We start from the raw sequence: 22,857 nt of genomic DNA, 5'->3' as shown, positions 1-22,857 counted from the left end.
TCCCTCTCCCCACTTCCACCGCTACGCTGACAGGGGGAACCACCATTCTACTTTCGCTTTGTAAGAGTTGGGTTACTTTAGATAGCCCATATAAGTGGAATCATTAGTATCTGTCTTTTTGTGACTGGTTTATTTCACTTAGGACAATGTCCTTAAAGTTCATCCATATTGTAGCATATGACAGGATTTCCTTTTTCTAAGGTTGAATAATATTCCATTGTTGTATATAACACATTTTCACTATCCGTCTATCTACCAAAGGGCATTTAGGTCACTTCCACCTTTTGACTAATGTGAATAATATTTCAGTGAATATGGGTGTGCGAGTATCTCTTCAAGATCTCACTAACTCTTAATTCTTATCGCCACTAACCTTTCTTGTTCTAGATGACTGCAACAGTCTGTTTCTTGGACTTCTTGCTCCCCATCCAAGGTATTCTCGACTCTGCAGCCAGATGACCTTCCTAAATTAAAAATCCATTCAGGCTGCCTGTCTTCTACATCTTATTTGCCCCAACAGACTTTTGGGACAAAATGGAAACTCCTTCACCTTATCTTTAAGGTCCTCCATGATCTGACTCTCATGTCTCACTTCTTATTCACTTAGGGATATATGCTCCAGTCAACTGAACTCTCTCTCATTTCTCAAATGAGTCCTGTTCTCCTGAATCTCCTCCTTTTTTCATCTACTGCTCCTTTGCCGGGAATGAATCTCCCCAACCCCCCGCCCCCTATTTCTAGTCTAGATAAGTGGTTCTTCAAATGTGGTGAGCAGAGCAGCAGCAATAGCACTACCTGGGAACTTGTTAGAAACTCAAATTCTCAGCCCTATACCAGACCAACTGAATTAGAAAGCTCTGGGCTGAGCTCCAACAATCTGTGACTTAACAAACACAGTGATCCTAATGCAGGCTGAAGTTTGAAACCCTGCTTTAGAGATAATTTCCACTTCAACCACCTCAATTCACCCTCTATGACCTTGCCGTGCCCCTTGGGCCAGGTGCCCTCCCATTTGCCTCTATATCACGGCTCTGTCATGGCATTTATTATTATATTTCAGTGCTTATTGATTTGCTTGTTTCTCCTTTTAGACTCTAAGGTCCTTAAGAATAGAGACTATATTTTATGGTCATTGAATCTCCAGTGTCTTCTATAGCACTTGAAATAAACTAGGGGTTCAAAAGTGTATGACTGAATGACTAAATAACTGGAGATATAGACTCCTACCCTTAAACCATATATGTGTTTAGCACATATATTCATAATGTATTTACCAAATGTGTGCAAACTTTTGTGTACTTAGCTGTGCCCAAATCACTGGATCGAGAATGTGTTTTTGTCACAGATTATAAGTATGACCTACAGTAATAGCCCTAATTAATGTCAAAATAACTACAAACCACATATATTTTAAGAGATGAAGAATAGAATAATCACATTTTATGGTAAACTAACCTTTGTGATATCCTAAGTTACACAGCACAGACCTAATTTGCAAACATACAACCCGAGATCCTAAAAGTTAAGAAACTTGAAAAGCCTCTAGCGTCCAGAGCAGCAGAGTGGAAACGGTGCCCCCTTCACAGCTCCTGGCCCATTTTTCCTTCCTAAACTCAAAATAGCCCTGTATTAGCATTTGGCAAGAAATGTGCATGCACACTTTTCTTTATAGTTTAGAAAAAATTCTGATCCAAGTTCCCCCCGTCGGAATGATGAATTATAGACTTTATAGTGCTGCTGAATTATGATTTCTTTAAATTATGGTTTACAATGGAAATGCCGATACCAGCTATTCATTAAAAACTTTCTATTTCCCCTTTTATGTCTCTGTCATGTCCCAGACCCATAATTTCAAAAAGTATAAATGCTTTCTCTGTTGTCGCTCGAGGCTGATACACACTTTGGAGTGTAATTATGTGGGCGCTAACTAAAATGTGGATCCATAATGATTAATTTACAAGGTCTTATATGCTTGTAGCTCTGTGTAGAAGATGGTTCTGGTAATACATGCCAGCTAGATATAGGGTTATGGTGGAGTTAATAATTGTCTGAACTAATTTAGCTGTCACCTCACTTCAAACCTTTCCATGTACCCACATTCCTTGCCACACAGCATGCAAGACCTTCTGTGATCGAGCTCACTGACCCCTGCATCCTCCCCACTCCTCTTCTGCTTTCCTAATTTCTCTAGAACTATTTGCAATTTTCCCAACAATCATATTCACCTCTCGGTCTTTGCATGTGCTGTTTTTATGTCTGTTCGTGCCCTTTGCCATCATCTCTCCATTCCTTCCAACCTGCCCTCAAAACTTTCATTGGGATAATTGCTACTTACCTCTCTGGCTTCAGCATATGTATCACCTTCTCCAGGAAACTTTCATAATAGAGAAAAAAAAACTTCTAATGGGGGTTTCTATAAAATGGAATAACAGTTTCTCCAGCTAGGTGGGATTATCACTGGCCGAATAATTATACCCAAATAGTACTGATTAAACAAACATAAGCCTGTAATTCTTTCCAACTATTCAGGAGAAACCTTATGACTGAGATGTTGTAAAGAGAACAGCAGCAATGAATGAGAGGTCGAAGCGAATTACATCTAACTTTCCTTTCTTTCTAGAAACTTTTTCAAATCAATGAGAAATGTGTTTACAGGGCTGGTATTATCTGTGTTCTGGGCCAGGCATTCACCAGATGCAGAAACAGGATATTCCATCATATCCCGTCAGCATGCCTCCTACCCAACTCACAGTCATATGGAGGGATGCTCCCAGAGAGTGCTGAGGCGCTTCTGGCGTCTTTGGTAAGATCGCAATGTTGAACGTGCGACTCTCCAGGTGGGTGTGGGTGTCTGTGGCACTGGACACCTGGAAAGAGATGTCATACCGGTGAGCCTCTGCTGGGCAGAGCATGTTTGTATGTGTTTATTTCCCTCCCTTTAAAGCATCTCTTTTTGAATTCTATCTGCTTCTGTATTATAATTTTCATTCTGCTCTTCATATTTTAATATTAATTTTTACTGATTACAAAAAGTATACATAATCATGTTAGGCAATTCTGAAAATGCAGGAAAGTATAAATAAGAAATAAAAAATTATCTAGAATTTCATTACCTGGAAATAGTAGTTGTTAACAAAAAAAACCCTATTACCATTGCAGTACTCGGAGTTCCGGTAACACACATCTCTAGGTCTTTATCACTGATGAAGAAATGAATTTCAACTCAGTGAATATCAGAAATATTTGTTTATTAAAGGCACATTATGAGGTAGAAGACTAGTCAAGCCTAAAACTGGCTAAGCCGGGAGTTACAGCCAGGGAAGATAGATAGCTGTAACGCCAGAGGAGGAAGAGGTCTGTGTTATATTAGGACTGTGATGAGTGTTCTTAGGTGATTGACGAGTGAAGTCATTTTGATTGACACCTGGTTGCTATATATATGCGCATGTGCTTACCCAGAATTCAGTCTGTTATAATTAGATTCATGAACTTCCAGGCATAAATGTAGTATTACAATGAGGTTTAAATTGTGGGCAAACTAGGTTAGTGAAGGCGTCTATAGCCCGGATTAGGCCAGCTAAGATTCTGACCCTTTTGTCCTTTGTCTCTGGGGATGCAGGAAGGATTCTCTAACTACCAATGGGGTGTTCTTTGGGCAGTCTCTAGGCTGGGCCTCTATTCCTCTGTTCCCCTGTCACTCATGTCTGACTAGCTACCTAACATTCCTCCTACCTCAAATATTAGGGACACAGATCATTGGAGTTTGGGGGCAATGACTGCTTTAGCTACTTCCGGATGAGAAGGGACGAAGGTGGAGGATTGGGTCCCTTATACTTGCTCTCTGTCGACAGGGGGCAATGGCTGTTGATGCCCATCTAGGGGACCGCGGTATGGTTGGTATAGGATCTGTTGACTGGAGTGGGTGATAGTTTCCTTGAAGAATCTTTTTCTTATGCATATATATCAAACTTTATATACAACTGTATTCTAAATTTTTACTGAATATGATACTATGATATTTTGCTATCTAATTAAATATTCTTGAAAACATAGTTTTTAATAGCTACATAATGTTGCATTATGAGCATACATAACACATGTTATATATGTTATTTTAATTCCATTTCTTTAATCTTCATCCAACATAGACATCTATACCTGGATTATAAATGACAAATCTCAGCCTCATCATTGCAAGGTAAGATTCAAAACATTACAGTTGGGGTGGTAGTCACAAAATCAACTTTTTCCTGCTTCGAAAATTCAGGAAAATGATGCTTTTCCTATGCATTTTCTCCTCTCTGTCAGTGCTTCTGAGCTGCTGCTTTACACTCTCCTTCTCTCCATTGTCTATTCTACCTTAGATTTGTTACAAGAATCGTTAAGGTCTGTGTGACTATGTGTGGTTGCATTAATTCCACATGAGAGGAAGCAGGATTCTGTAAATTCTGAGAAAAAAAGTAAGAATAGCAGCTCTTTATGTCTTCTAAGGTCTGAACAGAAAACAAACAAACAAACAAACAAACAAAAAACTGTCTTCTCTGTATCTTGATCACATCGGATGCCTGGAGCTCAAGTTTCAGAATAGCTACATGTTTTCAAGGAGACGTCTTATAGCGTCTCTATAAATAATATCAATCACAACAGCTACGATTCACTGAACATCTTTCATGGGCTCAGCACTGTACTAGCTACTTCTCATAAGTCATCTTATATAATACCCACATAGTAGATATTATCCCCTTTCTTATAGATGAGGAAACTGAAGGTCAAAAAAATTAAGCAAGATATCAAAGTCACAAAGCCAATAAGGGTCAGTATTTAACAAGGTTAGTGGGTCGTGATCTTCCTACTGGCCAATTTGGAAGATTTAGGAGATTGAGAAAGGGGAAAATATATTCTCCTATTTCTTGAAGAAGAGAACTAGAACACTGTGCAGGTAGTGAAATGTGGGGAATATTACACCAAGCAAGGGAATCAGTTCTAGCTTCCTTAGTAAAGATATTGGTGTGAAACATGTTGGTCTTTTTCAAACCACATCCCCTGAGGCTGTGTCAATGTGACCTAAACATACCAAATTTGGGGCTCCTTCCCATGCTGAAAATGACATTAGTGTGCATGCGTTATCCTCATTATCCCATGCTCTATTTTTTTAGTGCCATGTGCATTACATAAATCCCAAGTCTTACACACAAAGTAACAGATGGGATGCATTGATGGCTCATGACGGCACATGAACACTGAAATGAAATTAAATCCATGTAACTCATTGTATTGTAATTTCTGCTTGAAAGGATGGAAGAGAGAGAAAAATCATGAGAACAGAATTTTTTTTTTTTTTAGTTTAAAATCCTTTAGGGACACTAAAATGAATGGGAAAAATTGCTGTTTATTTTAGTGCATAGTTACAGTGTCTGCATCATTTCAAATCAAAATATGATAAAACAATGAGACTTTAAACAAACACACCAAACCTCTTATATCCAGGAGAACATAATCTCAGAGAGTTGTTTCATACTTGCAATAAAGATGCTTTTCGCATTCAAAATGTACTTTTTGGAATGCCTTCAGAGGGAGTCCACAGATCATGTAAGAAAACTGAGCTTGTTACTTCATAATTACTCCCTGTTTTAACCAAAAATGATTACTACTCTTCAAACCACACATATTCTGAAAGACTTTGGCTATATTTGGTAATATTTTAAACTCTATTTTCAAAGGATGACATGCCGTCTGAAGAATATCCCATTGGTTTTGAAGGAGATTTCAAGTAGGAGTTCTAAACACATTTTGAACAAAATGTGTGAAGATTCTTCAAAGGGAACCACTTTCTAAATGATGATGTTCAACTAGATGTCTTAAACTCAAGTGAGTTTGTTAAAATAAATCAGTAACTTTTGCAATTTTATAATTAACCCACTTAGTAACCAACTTGCAAAAGCAATCAAATATCATTTTGAGCAGGTATTGAGAATCTTTCCAGGGAAATGCTCTGTAATTGATAATGCTCTTCATCCTGACGCCTACGAAGCAAAGACAGATCTGAGGGTTCTAGTTTGCTGAGGTGACTTCTTTTGACTGAGGTCTTTGCCTCCTTCCTGACTCATTTTTTGAAGGTTGCTGAAAATGAAAAGTTAACTTGGGCAAAGGTCACATGTTTGCACACTCACTGGACATTCAATGTGCTCAGTATAATCTCATTTTAACCTGCTCTCTGGAAAAGCACGTTTTTTATACATTATAAATCAGTCAGTCAATGAAGATGTGCACACCAGGCATCAGAGGCAGAATGGATGATAATTTTAACAAGGTGAGCTATTGTGGATTCCTAGACAAAGGCAAAGTCTCAGACTTAGGACTGTGACACTGCTTTGACTGATCACCATGAGTCCTTCTTTATATTTTCACAACATTTTCCCAAATTCTTTTCTGTATCTATGCTTAAATGTTCTTTCTCATTCATACTTCCTCATTCCCTTGATTTCTGTTCTATTATTTATTTCCAAATTGTCCTTGACAGATGTTTATCTAATTTTATTGGTCTTTCCAAAGAATCAGGTTTTGTACTCATTTGTCAATTCTATAATTTTATAATTAAGCAATTCTCTACTTATCTCTATTAATTCCTTCCTTTTGTTTTCCTTAGGTTTCCCTTGTGGATCTCTAGCTTCCTGAGTTAAATAGTTCATTTATTTTCATGCTTTTCTGCTCAATAATAAAAGCTTAAGACCATCAATTTTCTTCTGAGTATTATTTTTGTTCACATCATTTAAATTTTGATAATTTATTTCCTCTTCATCAAAATTTCTTAATAGTTTGTCATTTTGATTTCCTTTTACAACTAGTAATTATTTGGGAGACTATTTAAAAAATTCCAAATGGTTCAAATTTTTTGGTTACCCTTTTATTATTAATTTCTAATGCTACTTCATAATAGCCAAAGAATGTGCCCCATGTAATTTCTTGGTCTTTTATTTATCGATAAACTCCTTATGGTCTGGCTGTTTCAGTTGGCTCAGGCTACTATAACAAAAATACCGCAGACTGGGTGGCTTACAAACAACAGAAACTTATTCCTCATAGCTTTGGAGATTGGAAGTCAGAGGTTAGGGTGCCAGCGTGGTCGGGTTCTGTCGAGAGCTCTCTTCTGGGTTGTAGACAGCCACCTTCTCATTGTGTCCCCATGGCAGGGAGCAGAGAGGGGTAACGAGCTCTCTTATGACTCTTGTAAGTATATTAATCCCATTCATGAGGGCACAATCCTCATGACCTCATCTAATCCTCATCCCCTACCAAATGCCTCACCTTCAAATACCATCACACTGGGGAGGGTAGGATTTCAACATACGGATTTTGGGGGGAATGCATACATTCAGTCTATAGCACTGGTATTTGACTAATCTTTATAAACGATAATAACAAACCCTTACATAGTGATAGGTAGTATTCTAAATGCTTTATAGATATTAACTCATTAAATCCTTTATAGGTATTAACTCATTAAATCCTTACATCTGTAAATTCTATTTTACAGATGAGGAAACTGAAGCACAAGAACTTTGCCCAAGTAATTTTCCCAAAGTTCTATAGCTAGTACGTGGCACAACTATGATATGAATCCTGGGTTTGGCTGCCAAGTCCATGATCTTATTATACAGTGATAAATGTTCCAAAAACATTTTAAAAAAGAAAATAAGATGTTTTTTTTCTCCATATGACGTTTTAATATTTTGGAAACATTTTTTCCTAAACACTTTAGCCATTATCTAGTATGAACTTCTTTGCAGCGGATTGACTGCTTATAGAGATTATCTATAAAATTGAATTAATAAATTAAAAAATCTCTCAATACTATTAATTACATTTTTTTCTTTCCCCTTAAATGTTATTTTGAGGCAATCACAGAAAACTCTCTGAATTGCTTATAAATAAGGGTGATGATTTGCATCAGACCATCTAGAAATCAGAAGAGTCAGGAAGCAGAGGGTACCTGAAAGCGGAAGGAGTCACTCTGGGCTGGGACTCCCAAGTGCCTGTACCACACGACGCCTTCATTGATGTCCTGCTGGGTGAAGGTGCTGGTGGGAGTGGCCGTCCTACCATCAGGCAGATGCTGCCCTTCATCCGCGGGGCTGTCTGCAGGCATATTAACCAGGAGGACCACCTCTCCTATGAATGCCACATAGTTAATGAGGATCAATGGGAAAAGTAAAAGAGCTCTCATCTCCTTCTCTAACACTTTTTTTTTTTTAACAGAAAAGAAATGGTGTACTTCTTTATTCTTATCTAAGGTGAAGGAAAGAACATGAACACAGAATTCAATAGATATCATCGAATCCTTCTCTAGATATAGAACTTCCAGTCTTTCGGCTAAAATAAGTAAAAGTTATTCAAGGGTAATTCATGTATGAAGTTACTGACTTGCATCTATTAAAATTATATAAGGCGATCCAAACATTCATGAATACTGTAAACGAATCCTCATAAAATGGGCATTGAATGAATTCATTTCTATCTACAATTTTCTATGAACAGAAAATTCTTTCCAACCAGAAATTTTGGGGTGTAAACACAATGGAAAATTAGAAAAAAATCAAAAAAGTTATTGAGAGAATTTTGGGTGTAAACACAATGGAAAATTAGAAAAAAATCAAAAAAGTTATTGGGAGAATTCTGTACAACAAAAATAATAATAGGTTAACACTGGAATGCTTATGGCAGGTGCCACATAAAGCAATTTATATGGTGGTACAAACCCAGCTCCACCTCATCCAGCATGTGAGAGTAACCAATGAGAAAGCCTCTCTTTCTCATTGGTAAAATGAGAATAATAGTCCATACTTCATAGGTGCTTAAAAACAATGTTGGTCATCCTTATAATTACATTATCTAATCCTTCTAAAGATGCCATTATCATTTCTATTTTAAAGGCAAAGTTCTTTAGGCTCAGTTCAATAACTTGTTCAAGGTCACACAAATGATAAGTGGAGGAGTGCTTGGATTTGAATGGAAGCTCATATTCTTTGTCATGAAATTCTGTTAACAATCATAATTATTTTGTGTTCACAGGCCAGTATTTACCCTGACAAATAACTGAACATGTTTTTTACTCCTTCATTCTCTAAGCTTTATTAGAATCGAAGCAAGAAAATCTAAGTCTAAACCACACTGTCACCAACACCAATCTGTATCTATTGCTTATTCTTCACCTGAAGTTACTATCTTCTTAAAGTGAGATTGCAAATACAGAGATGTTCTAGAAGCAATTAAAGTTTCACAAGGAGAATGCACCTTCGAGTGCAGACCAATCAGATGAATGGATTAACTGCTGAAAAAGAAACCATGTTCTCATGAAAATGCACCTAACAATAAATCTAAAGGTTGCCTCTCTCAGTGTGTGTATATTTGTGTGTATGTGTGTTGGGGTGGGGGGTGGGGCAGAGAGAGAGAGAGAGAGAGAGATGTTTTGTAGGAGGATACCCAGATCTTAGTACACTAACCATACTGGGCAATTGATAGTGTACTTTAATTACCTTAGAGAAATTTGTTTTCTTATTCAAAGGAAAATACTCATTCTAATATTTAGATGCACTAAATTCAAGTTTAAAATGAGCATAATATTCTAGATGGTGATGAAATACTGAAGAGAAAAACATTAATACTCTTCTTTATATAAATTTGTACATAATCAACTCACTCGAGTTTCTTTCTTGTATTATTTTTCATTTGTACCTAAGTCACAAATTCCATTACACATCTCTCCCTAGTACAACTTTCTGTTCATGAGATGCTGCTAATAAGCATGCTTATCCGGGTTGTAGACTGTTTATGAATGTGAGTATAGCTACAAAATATTCTGAAAGGAGATTTCTATAATAAAAATGTGAAGAGTAAGGATAGAAAATATTCAAATGCCAATCTCCTATCTATTCTGTTTTATACTTTAAAAGCTGAAGAGAATTTTCTAACAAGGCCTAATGAAATAAACCTATTTTTCAGATTAAAAAAAAATCATTGGCACATTATGAAAATTAACAGGAATCATAGGACATTGGCTAATTCCATTAATCTCAACCCAGTAAATAGTCACTGGGTACCTGTTAGGTGCTAGCTAATGTGGTAGATGCTTCAGGGTGGGGGATTCAAAGATAAACAAAGTGTGCTTTCTTTCCTTGAAGATCAGCCCCTTTCCATAAGCAACTGGGAGCCACCGTGACATTTTCACTAGATGATTGGTATGAGCAGATTTAGAACAAAGAAAGCACATGATCAGAATAAAGAGAGCCTATGAGGCTTGAAAGTTTCCGTACTTGAAAAGATGGACTTTATTCTATGAAAATGATAACAACAGTAGCTAACATTTGTGTGGACAGTGTGACCAATTATGAGGCTACTGCAAAATCTAGATGAGGGATGGGGACCTGAACAGCAGTAAGATTGGAAAGATATAAACAGATATAAAAGCCAGTGAGGAAGCGGACCTGACAAATGTGGCTGAAAAGGATGAGAGAGAGGGAGGACATGGAGAATCATCTTCTAGGTTGGATGATGGGTAGGCAAGTGATGCCACCAATGGGATGAGCATTCAGCACTGGGTATGTTGACTACAAGGTGCCTTTGTGACAAGCCCATAGTAGACAGGAAAAAATATCAGTGTTTTGGAGGTTCGCTCCAGTGATGTGAGAGCTTTTGCTTATTACCTCACCTCCACTTTTATTACAATATGACAAATACCAGATGACCTTTTAAAATCCAGGTCGAGAAAACAGAAAATAATCTCTACTTAGTATTTCCCTTATGCTGAAGTCTATATTTTAACTAAGATTCTAAAGGGAAGATTTATTAGTTATTAAGAATTAGGATCTCATTGAAATCTCTATGAATTTGTTTGGGATTGAGATAATATGTATTAAAGCTTTCTTACAGTAAGCTAAATAATTTAGAGTTGGCTGTGTGTCAAATTAAGTCAAATTCTCCTTCAAATGACACTAAGTTATTTCATTAAAACCATCTCATTAAATCTACTTTTAAACCTGTGAAGCGGCTAAAGGTATGAGTATTATTAACTTACTTGTCTAAACTTACATTTGAAAACAGTGATGAGTTTGCAAGGGGCTGAATTAAGTCCTTTATGCACATACTACACAAGCAATTTACATTTGGTTCAGTTCTATGGTCAGGTCTTCACAAAAAGCCTAAAGCCCTACTAAACATTCTAAAGTGATGAGGGAGTACATAGTAGCTGGGGTGGCACTGAGGTAAGGGCTCCACAATTCACATCACTGGGATAGATGGGTGTAAGCAGATTTGTGTTAAGTGGGCTTCTAGTTCCCACCACTTTACTCTTGAATGGTTCCTAAGGGTAATGTGATTTGCTTATTACTAATACGGAGCTCTGGACACACAGAAAGAGGATTATGTTCATAGGAAGAAGTTAATTAAGACAGTTACAGTAGAAAGGGTCACAGTCAAGCCTGTATGGCATTTATCAAGCTGAAATGGCTTAAAAACCATTTAATTCAGCATTTTTCTGTTTAACACTTAAACAGAATATTGGAATATTAGGCTGTCTCTAGGAAACTTAACTTTTTGGCTTTTAATAATCAAGACAAAGTAGAGAATTTAGTACATCAAACGAACAAAGATTTTCAGAGCTGAAAAGGACTTAAACATTATCTTACTTAAAATCAGTGGATGAAAGCACAGCAAAGTTGAATAAGGTCTGCAGACTAATAGTACTATATCAATATTCATCTTCTGGCTTTGATAATTATTCTATGGTACTGGAATATGCTAACATTGGAGGAAGCTAGCTAAAGGGTATTTGAGAGCTCTATACTATTTTTGGAAATTTTCGGTAAGTCTAAAATTATTTTAAAATGAAAAGTTAAAAAAATTACTAGCGTAATCTTTCAAAGAAACCTATGGCTCAATGGGGGTTCGGTTGCCTTCCTCAGGGTTATATAACTATAATAAATGATACCCCAGACAGACCTAATATTTTCAATCATATCAATTCTTGATTGAATTATGCTATTCAATGATTTTGTGGCCATTGGAATTATTTTTAAATTGTACAGAAGTAAATTTTTCCTCACTATAGAAGGTATATAATTAAAAAAATCTGATTACCTAGAGGAAAAACAGATTATTATTTTTCTAATATTTAACATACCAAGCAATATTTTACTTTTAATGAACATAATTTTCATTGTCAGTTGATCTACTTATTTCTTTGTAAAAATCTACCTATTCTTTTATTTTGATATTTCCTTACAGTTTTTTGTGCTTTTAAATCATTTTAAATTTATTTATTTATACCTATTTCATAGTTTTTATATGATAATTTATTTCAAATCCTTGGGGTGTTAATCTCCTTGTTTGTTTTAGTTATAGAACTATAGATTGTTTCCTCATATGTTCTGTAATTTTGAATTCTGAGCTAATCTTCAGTGGTTTTATCTGTGAGAATCCTGTGTGGTCTGGAGTTGAGAGTGGATATTTTACAGCAGTTTCCATTATTTCTGCAAGAAACTCAAGAAGTATCATCAGCCTGAGATTAATTTTCATATTAATGTCTCAGCCCTGGGTTTCTCAGACAATGCACACAGTGTAACTTAACTCTGGATCTCCAGGGGAATTAGACTTGAAGTTCTGAATTCTCAGCAGAATGTTTTTACTTTATTCTGAGCCCTGGGAAGCACAGATAGGTTCCTTTGTGATCTCTCTGTGCTAGTAAGCTTGTTTTCTATTCTGTTCCTCTAATTGAAGGTAAATCACTCCAGAGTCCTGGTTTTATGCAAGATCTTAATTATAACTTTCTGTCTCTGCATGGGCATTAAATTCTAAGCCCCTGGGTTATTGAGATACATGCAGGCTCTCTCAAGGAAGCTATGCCATCAACTCATGCCCAGACAGGCTTTCAGTTCTTTTTTTTTGTTTCTGGTTCCACAAGATTTCTCTCTATTCTTGTGAGGCCATCTATGAATGCCTTATAATTCTTATTATCTTTTACCCAGTATTTCCAGGTGATAATGATGGGAAAATTTTCAGGTTATCATATTCTATCATCTTGCAAGAAGTAGGAGTAACAACACAGATCTTTGAAAAAAAAATTTTATGTGAAGTTTTTCTTAAAAGAGAAAGTTTCATCAAGAAGTCTGGTGATGTTCTGGAAGAGACATAAGATGGAGTTTGAGAGCCTGAGCTTTGAAATTAAACTGATATATATTAGGTAAGTAACTTTTAGTGAGTTACATTCTCTGTAAAATAAAGTTTTTCAAAACTGAAATTTTAGGTTTTTATATCACGTTTATATTACTTAACATACTATCTAATATATGTGTGCAGTAATAGCTATTTTAATTATTCTGTTTTTAAAAGAGATGTGTGAGGTATTAGAAAGTCAAGTTCATTGGAATCACAAGCTTGCTGTGTGGCAAGTCTAATGCTAAATACAATGATGGAATCATGACAGAGGGAAAAGGAGTTACCAAACTGGGGATGGTCCTGTGTAATTTTGTAGATGATTTCTGAGGCACTGGCACTTGGAGCTTCGGCCTGTAAGATTCTGTTGGTAATCTGCAGCATTCCCCCTTCTGGAACCCACACCATTGAATTAGCCACAAGCCGAAGACCTCCATTGTTCTAGAATAAAGAAAGAGAACAGAATTAGGTCTAAGCAGCATAAGAAAATACCAGTTCTTAAAAATATAAGTTATCAGGTTCTATTGCTACTAAAGATTGTCTAATAAGAGCGATTCATCATTTTAGAGTCACACTATAAACTATATGTGTATGAACTATGAGTAGATATATGCATATATATACATATGTATATGCCTGCTTTTTCTTTTAATTTATCATGAACAAATAACTTATTTAATTCAGGAAGACTAAATCTCTCCATTTCTTTCTTTCATTTGTCCATCTACTTATCCTTCCACCCTCCCCATTTACCCACATTCAGTAACTACTTATTAAGCACCTATTACATGCCAGCTCTTTTGCTACAGGCCTAAAATATATAAGATGGCTGAATTAAGACCTCAGTTTCAGAACTTCAATCTAGCGGGAGAGACAGACACATACATAATTAGGATAAATCACAAGTGATGCTCTATAAGAAGCCTGAGCAGGGTGCTGTGGGGGATAAAGGAAAAAGGAGATTTCCTCTTTGGAGAAGAAATACTCAGGGAGGCTTTCCTATGGAAATATCATCTAATTCTTTAATGACAAAAAGATGGGCTAAGTAGAGAAGTGGTGAAACAGATTCCAGGCAGAGGGTCCAGCCTAAGCAAAGATATGAGACAATGCACTGTGGCTTAAGAAAACACCCAACTGTCTGGGCAAGTGAAGTTTAGGAAGCCAGGGGAGTAAGTGAATAAAAACTGATCCTCTATTGAGGTTGGCTAGTAGACTCAACTTATCTTATAGGCAGTGTAAAGTCAACATGAGTGTTCACGGAAGGAAATGGGACGATCAGATCTGGGTTTTAGAAAGCCTCCAGCAGCAAGGGACAGAAGGGACTAGAGCTGGGGTGAATCTATAGACAGAACTATTTAACAAGTTCTTGTACTGGCTCAGGTGAGAGAAGATGAGGTGATCGCGGTGGGAATGAATAGTTAGAAACAGATTCCAGACACACCACAGAGGCTGAATTGACACGCCTGGGTGACTGATTGAAAGTGAAGTCTTAGAAACAACAGTTGGGAATAGCTGGCTGGAATAAACCACCTATTTAACACTCCTGAGAAGACAACCATTTTAGTGGCTTAAGTTAATGTCATTAAAAAGCGCTGCCACTCCTGGCCCACAAGGTGCATGCCTCTCCCAAAGCCCCATAACTGGCATTTTCCACAGTATGAGATCAGTGAGGCTGCCTGTGTTCAGTTTTCAGTTTGTTTTCATACCTTAAAAATCAGTAAATCTGACGTTTTAAAATACGGCATTTCAGGAAGGATGTTTTTCTAAATTATTGTTATTACTTTCAAATATGCCAATAAAAAGAACAGAGCAAACAGCACTCTTGTGAAGGGAATATTGAGAACAGAAGATAGCAAATATCCTTTCAGTTGCTTGTAAGGAGAGCATTTGCCCCTCTCAGGAGGCAGTCATTGCTATTTTCACCACAATCACCAGGAAACGGAGTCAAACAGTGCCCAGGGAACAGCAGCAAAGGCACCTTCTATTGTGATTAATGCTCAGGAGCAAAATTTCAGTGAGTTTTCTTTCATAATTGAGACAGCATATTATTTACAAAAATATCAAAGTGCGCCAAGAACTTGTCATGTCATCTACAGAAAAGGCCTCATTAACTCCAGCAGTTTTATGTAACAACACATTTGGACCCAGGTTTCCTACTTGCTAAAAATCTTTCTACTAGCAGCAGCCTCGTCAGCTTCGCGTATGGTTACAGAAATCCATCAGATACCAGCAACCACAGTCACAACTGATGAACCAATGTGGTTTTTCATATTCCGAGCAACTAAGTGCTGTGACCTGAATGCACGTCCCCAGACATTTCTCCCACTACATTTCTATCTTGACTACACTTTAACAACACAATTCCTGTAATTCCTGTGTGAGTAAATTTTTAGGAGACAGTATTCCTTACAAGTCAGTGCTAAGAGACCAGCAACATCTGGAAGCTTATTAAAACTTCATAATCTCAGACCCACACCTCAGACCTTCCGAATGAGACTTTCTGATTTAGAATCTGCATTTTATTTTTTCTCTAGTTTTACTGAGGTATACTTGACCAATAAAAATTGTATATATTTAAGGTATACAACATGACATCTTATTATACACTGTGAAATTACCACAATTAAGCTAATTAAGATATCTATCACCTCACATAGTTATATATATATTTTTTGTAAATTTGGTGAAAATACTAAGATCAACTCTCTTAGCAAATATTAAGTATACAATATTGTTAAGTTTGGTCACCATGCCGCATGTTAGATCTCCAGAACTTAATTCACCCCATATACCTGAACCTTTGTACCCTTTGACCAACATCTTCCCATTTCCCCCACACCCAGTCCCTGGCAATCACGATTCTACACTGCTTTCATGAGTTCAACTTTTTTTAGATTCCAAATTTAAGTGAGATCATGCAGTATTCGTCATTCTGTCTGACTAACTTAGAAAAATGTCTTCCAGGTTCATTCAGGCTGTCACAAATGGCAGGATTTTCTTCTTTTTTAATGCTGAAGAATATTCCATTGTATTTATAGACTACAGTTTCTTTATCCATTCATCTACTGAAGAACACAGGTTGTTTCCAGACCTTGGCTATTGTGAATAATGCTGCAATAAACCTGGGAGTGCAGCTCTCTCCTCGAGATACTGATTTCATTTCAATTGGGTATATACTCAGCAGAGAGATTGCTGGATTATATGATAGTTCTATTTTTAATTTTTTGAGAAATCTCCATATCGTTTTCCATAATAGCTGCATCAATTTACATTCCCACAATAGTATATGAAGGCTCCCTTTTGTCCACACCATCATCAACACTTGTTACCTTTATCTTTTCAATGATAGCCATTCTAACAGGTATGAGCTGATGTCTCATTGTGATTTTGATTTACAGTTCCCTGATGATTAGTGATGTTTAGCATCTTTTTATGCATCTGTTGGCCATTTGTATGTCTTCTTTTGAGAAATATCTATGCAAGTCCCTAGACCATTTTTAATCAGGTTGCTCTTTTGCTATTGAGTTGTTTGAATTCTTTATATATTTTAGATATTAATTCCTTATCGGATATATGGTTTCAAACATTTTCTCTCATTCCGTAAGTTTCCTTTTTATTTTGTAGTTTCTTTCCTTTGCTTTGCACCTTTTTAGTTTGATGCATTCCCACTTGCATTTTAACAAGATCCCCATGAAATGTGGAGTCATGCTAAAAGCTCAGGAAATATGGCACAGGACAGAGATCGTTATGGATCTAAAGTGGTTCTCCTAAAGCTCTACAGACAGGCATTTTAGAACATTTATGTTTATAACAGAATAATACGTAAGCCTCTGTTTCTTAATTGTTTACAGTAATTAAGAAGAAATGAACAACTATCTAAGGAAAAGAAGTATAATTCTTCCTACTCATTATGAAGTTTTTGGAGGGTTGCTTTCCTTTGGGAGAGGGTCCAGGGAAGATTCAAGAAGAGATAAATAGAAAACTATACATCACCTTTTCTACAGCTAGGGTGTCCAAAAAGCCAAAACTTTTAGCTTCATTTCCCCATTTTGCAATTTATCTCCTTGGTTTTTTTCTTTGTCTGCATGATGGTACATATATGCCTTTAAACTCAAGAAATTAGTAATAATATCAGTCGACTAATCTTTTGCCCAGTGATGTTTTATACATCCTTCGTGGTACCACATTACAAGGCAATGAAATCCAAACACGAGATTATGGGGGTGTAATTAAAACAGTGCTTTAAATTAAACAGTTCTTCTAATTCATTTCATTGAACAACAGGCATATAGAAATGCTGGTAATAAAGTTTTGCCATTATATATTATCTTACAATAAAAATACTAATGTTGTAATCCAGAAGTAAGGGCCCAGTCTCTATGAGTTAGACTAAAAAATCCCAAAAACAAAATGAAAACCTCCCCACCTCAAAATTAAAGGTTGTGACATAAATGATGAGCTCAAATGATAGCGTACTCTAATCCCAGGCTAACATATTCAATATAAAAAATTTTTAAACTAAATTAAATAGGAAATGACTATAATTAGATAAAGACTATGTCAATGTCAACCCTAACATTTTATTTATTCTGTAAATACACCTTAACTTACAAAGGCTCATTTATACTGCAGCTTTTAAAATTTAATCTTGTAGAACATTATAGATTTTAGGGAAAGATCATGTGGGGTGGCACATGTAAGGTGGAACTTTGATGCTATTTACCAGGATGATGAATGATAGAGTTGCAACTGGACTGTTTTTGTGTTTATCAATGTGTATATGAAGAAGCTTTGCTACTTCAGGTCAAGGATATAGAAACTTCTCTCTATGTAGAATTCAACTGTTTTATAAAGACATAAACAAACAAACAAACAAACAAACAAATAATTTGTTGTGATCTGCACAGATTTTTTTAATGTACACTCTTAATTGTATGACACTAAATTGAATGAATTAAGAGAAATCAAAAAAAGGTAAAACCCTAACACGTGGTGAAGATTTATTTATGAGATAAACTCTTATTCAGAAAAATAAACATTTTGTGCTGTTGAAATTTATAATTCTCACAAACATCCTGGTTATCAAACTGTGTCCCTGTAAGACAACCAATGGGAAGATAGCTTTTAAGAAAGCTGAGGGCAGAACAGAGCTTTTAGCTGCATACACGCCTTACAAGATCAAACAGCCAGAGAAGATCCTCAGCAATAGAATTTTCCATCCAGTTCCTAGCATGACACTTGGGGGCTTTTAACATCAAAGCATAACACAGTTGCAGAAAATAACAGCTCAAACAACAACAAATGAGGTCAGAAAGATTATCAGATTTATTGCCAAAGTGGAAAAGGAGGCATGAATTCCAGAGACACTTTAGTTAATAAAAAAGAAGGTAATTCCTTGAAAGCTCAGCAGTGGAGAGAAATCAACCAATAAGCTTGACTTTCCCCTGCTGACATTTTTAGCTCTTATTAAGTGCTGAATTGCTTTAGAATCATCTCTAGCAGGCTTGGGTTTGGTAATCCACCTGGTTAACAAAAGCCTGTACAGCAGAGCATTCTTTCATTACCTTTCAGTCTTTTTTATTTCTTTTGCCTCCTCCCCCTAATGGAATATGTTTCAACATCAGTCCTGGGTCTATTTTCTCCTCAATGACTTAGTATAAGCCTGGAGAGTAGCAGTCAAGTTTACTCCCTGCCAGGTCGAGGATAAAAACATAAGTTTGGGGGAAGTGATGTAGAACTTGAGAAACAAGAGTGGAACTGGCAGTACCTACTCTCAGTCCCAGATGGGCCATGCCGGCATCAGCAGAGATGCTCTGAAGGCTTCTCATCTGATGCAAGAGATTGATTCAAAGGCAGGAACACGGGCACAAGCTTTATTCAAGCTGTTGCATGCATCCGTCTATCTATCCATCCTACAAAGATGTACTAAACTCCTGCGATGTAGCTGGCTCAAGAAAATAAGACTGAAATAATTCCCGCTCGCGTAAAGTTTCCTTTTTCTATCCCTTCCTCCCTTTCCATCTATCTTACCAGGTTAGGTTTTCCGTTGAATAACATCAGGATTAATTTGTATATTAATGTGCTAGGAATTAGACCTAAATTCTTTAGGTCATTTTATCTAAGGCATCAGTCAGGCATCAGCCAATAATTGGTCTCACTCCAAATTTAATACACGGGTAGCCTCAAGGTAAAGACAGATTGCCGTCTTCAGAAATGGCTATCAGAACAAAGTCAATCATGTGTGACTATACATCTACTGGAAGCCATTAATAGTTGAGGCAATTTTTCCTCTTAGGCTCTAGTAGACTTATGATTATAAATAGCTTCACTTGGAATAAGATGTGGTGAGTCCAGAGGGAAGATTCCAGGAGGTTTGGGGCCCAGACTGCTTGGATACGACATTGAGAAAATGACTAAATTACTGTCTTCGTTCTGTCCATTAAGGAGATAAGAATACATATGACCCAAACATTGAAAATTATGGGCTAGAATGAGAAGAGCCATGTAGTTAAGTGTAAGGAGCCAGAACATACTTGAGTTGAAATCACAGCTCAAGCACTAAATACTTTTATGAAAAATAAACGTTTTTAAACCTCTTTAATGTTTTTAAACTTCCTACTTTTTAGTTTCCTCTTTTGGAAAAATAAAGATAATAATTATACAAACATCCTAGAATGACTGTGAAGATAAAATGATATAATTTACAACAAGTATTAGTGCCCAGTAAAAACAAAACAAACAAAAACAGGTTCTACCCATACTAGACCTTTAGAAGAAATAAGGGTCACATAGCCTTTATTATAACCTTCTTCACTAAGATATTGTAGAGACCAGTAGAATAGATATGAGGAAAAGCACTTTGAATTCCTTAAAAAATACAGCATATACTTATAAAATATTATCAGTATAACAGTGTCTAATTTATTATTAGTAAATCCTGATGGATGCTGAGGCTCTGGTCATTATCCCAAATCACTGGCTTGGAAGTCATTAGTTCATCCGAGGGACAGGTAAACACAGTACTGTGGGAGAGAGAAAGATGGCAGGGGAAAGGAGGGACAGACATCATAAATACCAACATGACTCCCAAGTTATAAGCACTACAAGAATTTTCAGGTTCCATGCATATGCCTTACTTCTAAATTAAAATTTTATTTTTACCTGTTTTGTTTTGGTTGTCAAAGCCACTAAAATCCTAAAAATACCTTCCAATCCTGGGTTATACCGCACTCAATCATTGTGCAATACACTGAGCTGAGCTCCAAACACGGAAATTGAAACCACGACAGGAAAGGTGGCTGATAATGTTGCATTGAAGTCCTGTAACAATCTTTGGAAAGAAACCAAGAAGGAAGGAAAGAAAACTTTCTGTGTCTGTCTAGACTTCCTCTCTTCAGAACTAAACCTCATTACCTTGGGCAATTGCAAGAGGGTGATAATTAGGATTAGCTATAAGGTGGCTATCTGCCAATTCTGTCTCATAATCAGCCTTCACTTACTCCCATCTATCTCACCATCACCGTTTTCAGCAGCTGAAAATAATGAGATGAGAGTCTGAGAAACTAGCTAACAGACCATCTTAGAGTCAGCTGTTCATCTTCATGAGGGTCAATCACAAATTTTGAGTGATAATTGGTGACAAAGTGACAAATGATTTCTAACCTGTCCTCAGCAAATCAATCCATCTAGCTGATCATTAATGACACTTCATTAGCTACTGCTATTTGGAATGAAAAGCCCCCAAATTATTATGTCTCCTAGTCTACCACCAGGGGAAAGAGCCATTCTTGCTGTCACAGAGAAAAGAACTAGTGAATTATCATCAAGTAATTAATGATTTTGAAAATATTTTTCTATTAGTCTCTTTGATCTAGCATGGGTTAACCCAGTATTTCCCAAAATGTGATAGCCATCCCTTTAGTAGTATCCAAGAACATTTTATGTAGCACATGGATACAATTTTGTGAAATGGTTATGTATTAATTTTAGTATTTTAGAAAAAAGTATAATTCTATTTATAAGCCCATGATTTCACAAGTATTATTTATTAGAATGAGGTCACAACAAAATAGTAAGTTGATTCTAAGAAAGATAATAAGTAAATAATGAGACAGGTGCTCGTGGATGTGGCAAAACATATGAAGATGTCATGGGAATGACTCAGGCTGAGAAACACTGCTCTTTACTGGGCTCTTATCACCTTGGCCGAGGATTCTTATGATTTCTAAGAAAGAGAGTTCACTCATCCTAGTCTGTCTGGGCTTACGGAATGTCTGAACATATCTTTTTTGATCCATTATAATAACTGGACTATGAACTTTACACATTGCATGAGCTGTTTTAGAAAAGTAGACAAGAACAGGGGTGCACTTGATTCTTATGATCGTGCTCAGGCAGGAGACAAAAGGGTCAGTGAACAGTGAAGCATTTTTATGGCAGCAAGTCAACATAAAGATTCAAAAGCTTCCCCTCTGTAGAGAACATGGTGCTAATTTTTTCAGATCAAGTGTACTCCAAACCAAATATATACTGCCCCTTGAAACTGGGTAATGTGTTCTCTTAACCTTTGAATGTCCTATCACCATAATAGGTGCATAACTATCCCTACCTTAACTTTATGAATATTGCAAAATAGTATCATCAACAAAACTTCACATCTAAGAGCAAGAATATCGTAGCTCTGAGAATGACACCTACCTTGGGCACAGTTTTTATGTGGAACAGTATATTTTGGAAGGAATGTCCATCATTGGCCTGCAAGACTACAACATCGGATGCACTATCCAAGCCATCGTGAGCGTAGTGGAGAAGGCCCCTGGAGAGTTCATCCAGCCGGAACTGATAAACAGGGGTGGCAGGGGACTGAAACATTTTCAGCAACTGGCCATGAAGTGGAGGATCGAGCACTTCAACCACCACATCCTGTGGGTTGTCATCATCTCGGATGTCAAGCAGCTGGGTGGTGATGGTTCCCCTCTCTCCTCTGCTAATAGAAAGGGCCTCATTCCTCAGAACATAGGGGGCCTGTAGAAAGAAGAGAAGAAATGCCATTTAGTAGGAAAAGAGAGGACAATACACTGGGCTAGATACCAGCTGTGTGCAATCTAATTGATATTTTGATGCTTTTATAGAACTCTAGATGTTACAGCGAAGTGCCAAAACGTTTCATATTCAAAGTAACTGTTAAAGGTACAGTCAATCATAGTAATCACAGCAAAAAAGCTTACTTCACACCTCTGGATTTAGAGGTTTCTCAAGTCACTTTAAGACAACAGTATTCATCAGAGGCAGTTAAGGGGAGCTGCTTGCTACATCCTCTGCATTGTAACTGAGATCAGCCCAGTGTTAGGCAACCTAAACAGCTGTCTGCATCCAAAGGAGACTAACGAGAGGTATGAAGTGTTTGCACTTCGGTCAGGAGTTGAGCACTTCACTCTAGGCCATACTGCAGCGTGCTCACTCAGAGTAAGTGACTTCTGCATTCTGAATCCATGCTATTTCTGGTCCCTCCCAGTAATTTTCTTCAAGTTGTCTCATCCATATCTTGAAGGACCTTCCCCAACCCCATCCCAAGCCACTGCCAAACAGCTCAGGTTATACAGCCAGATCAGATCATGGTCTGAGTAAGGCAAGTACCTGGTCAATTCATGT

At 36.8% G+C, this 22,857-nt stretch overlaps 1 protein-coding gene across 1 annotated transcript in view; it reads right to left on the bottom strand.

Moving 5' to 3' along the window:
- FRAS1 (Fraser extracellular matrix complex subunit 1) overlaps positions 1 to 22,857 on the bottom strand; it is a 421,815-nt gene that overhangs the window by 110,709 nt on the left and 288,249 nt on the right. The window contains exons 29-32 of the mRNA XM_011360633.2: positions 21,904 to 22,230; positions 13,494 to 13,647; positions 7,991 to 8,169; positions 2,751 to 2,867 (exon numbers count right to left, since the gene is read on the bottom strand). Coding sequence (XP_011358935.1) covers positions 2,751 to 2,867; positions 7,991 to 8,169; positions 13,494 to 13,647; positions 21,904 to 22,230 — 777 coding nt within the window. The remainder of the gene's footprint in view (positions 1 to 2,750; positions 2,868 to 7,990; positions 8,170 to 13,493; positions 13,648 to 21,903; positions 22,231 to 22,857) is intronic.

This window comes from Pteropus vampyrus, unplaced genomic scaffold (assembly GCF_000151845.1).
Source record: "Pteropus vampyrus isolate Shadow unplaced genomic scaffold, Pvam_2.0 Scaffold56, whole genome shotgun sequence".
Taxonomy (NCBI): Eukaryota; Metazoa; Chordata; class Mammalia; order Chiroptera; family Pteropodidae; genus Pteropus; species Pteropus vampyrus.
Note: the sequence above shows the minus strand (reverse complement) of the source record. Positions and strands in the feature narration are given on the sequence as shown.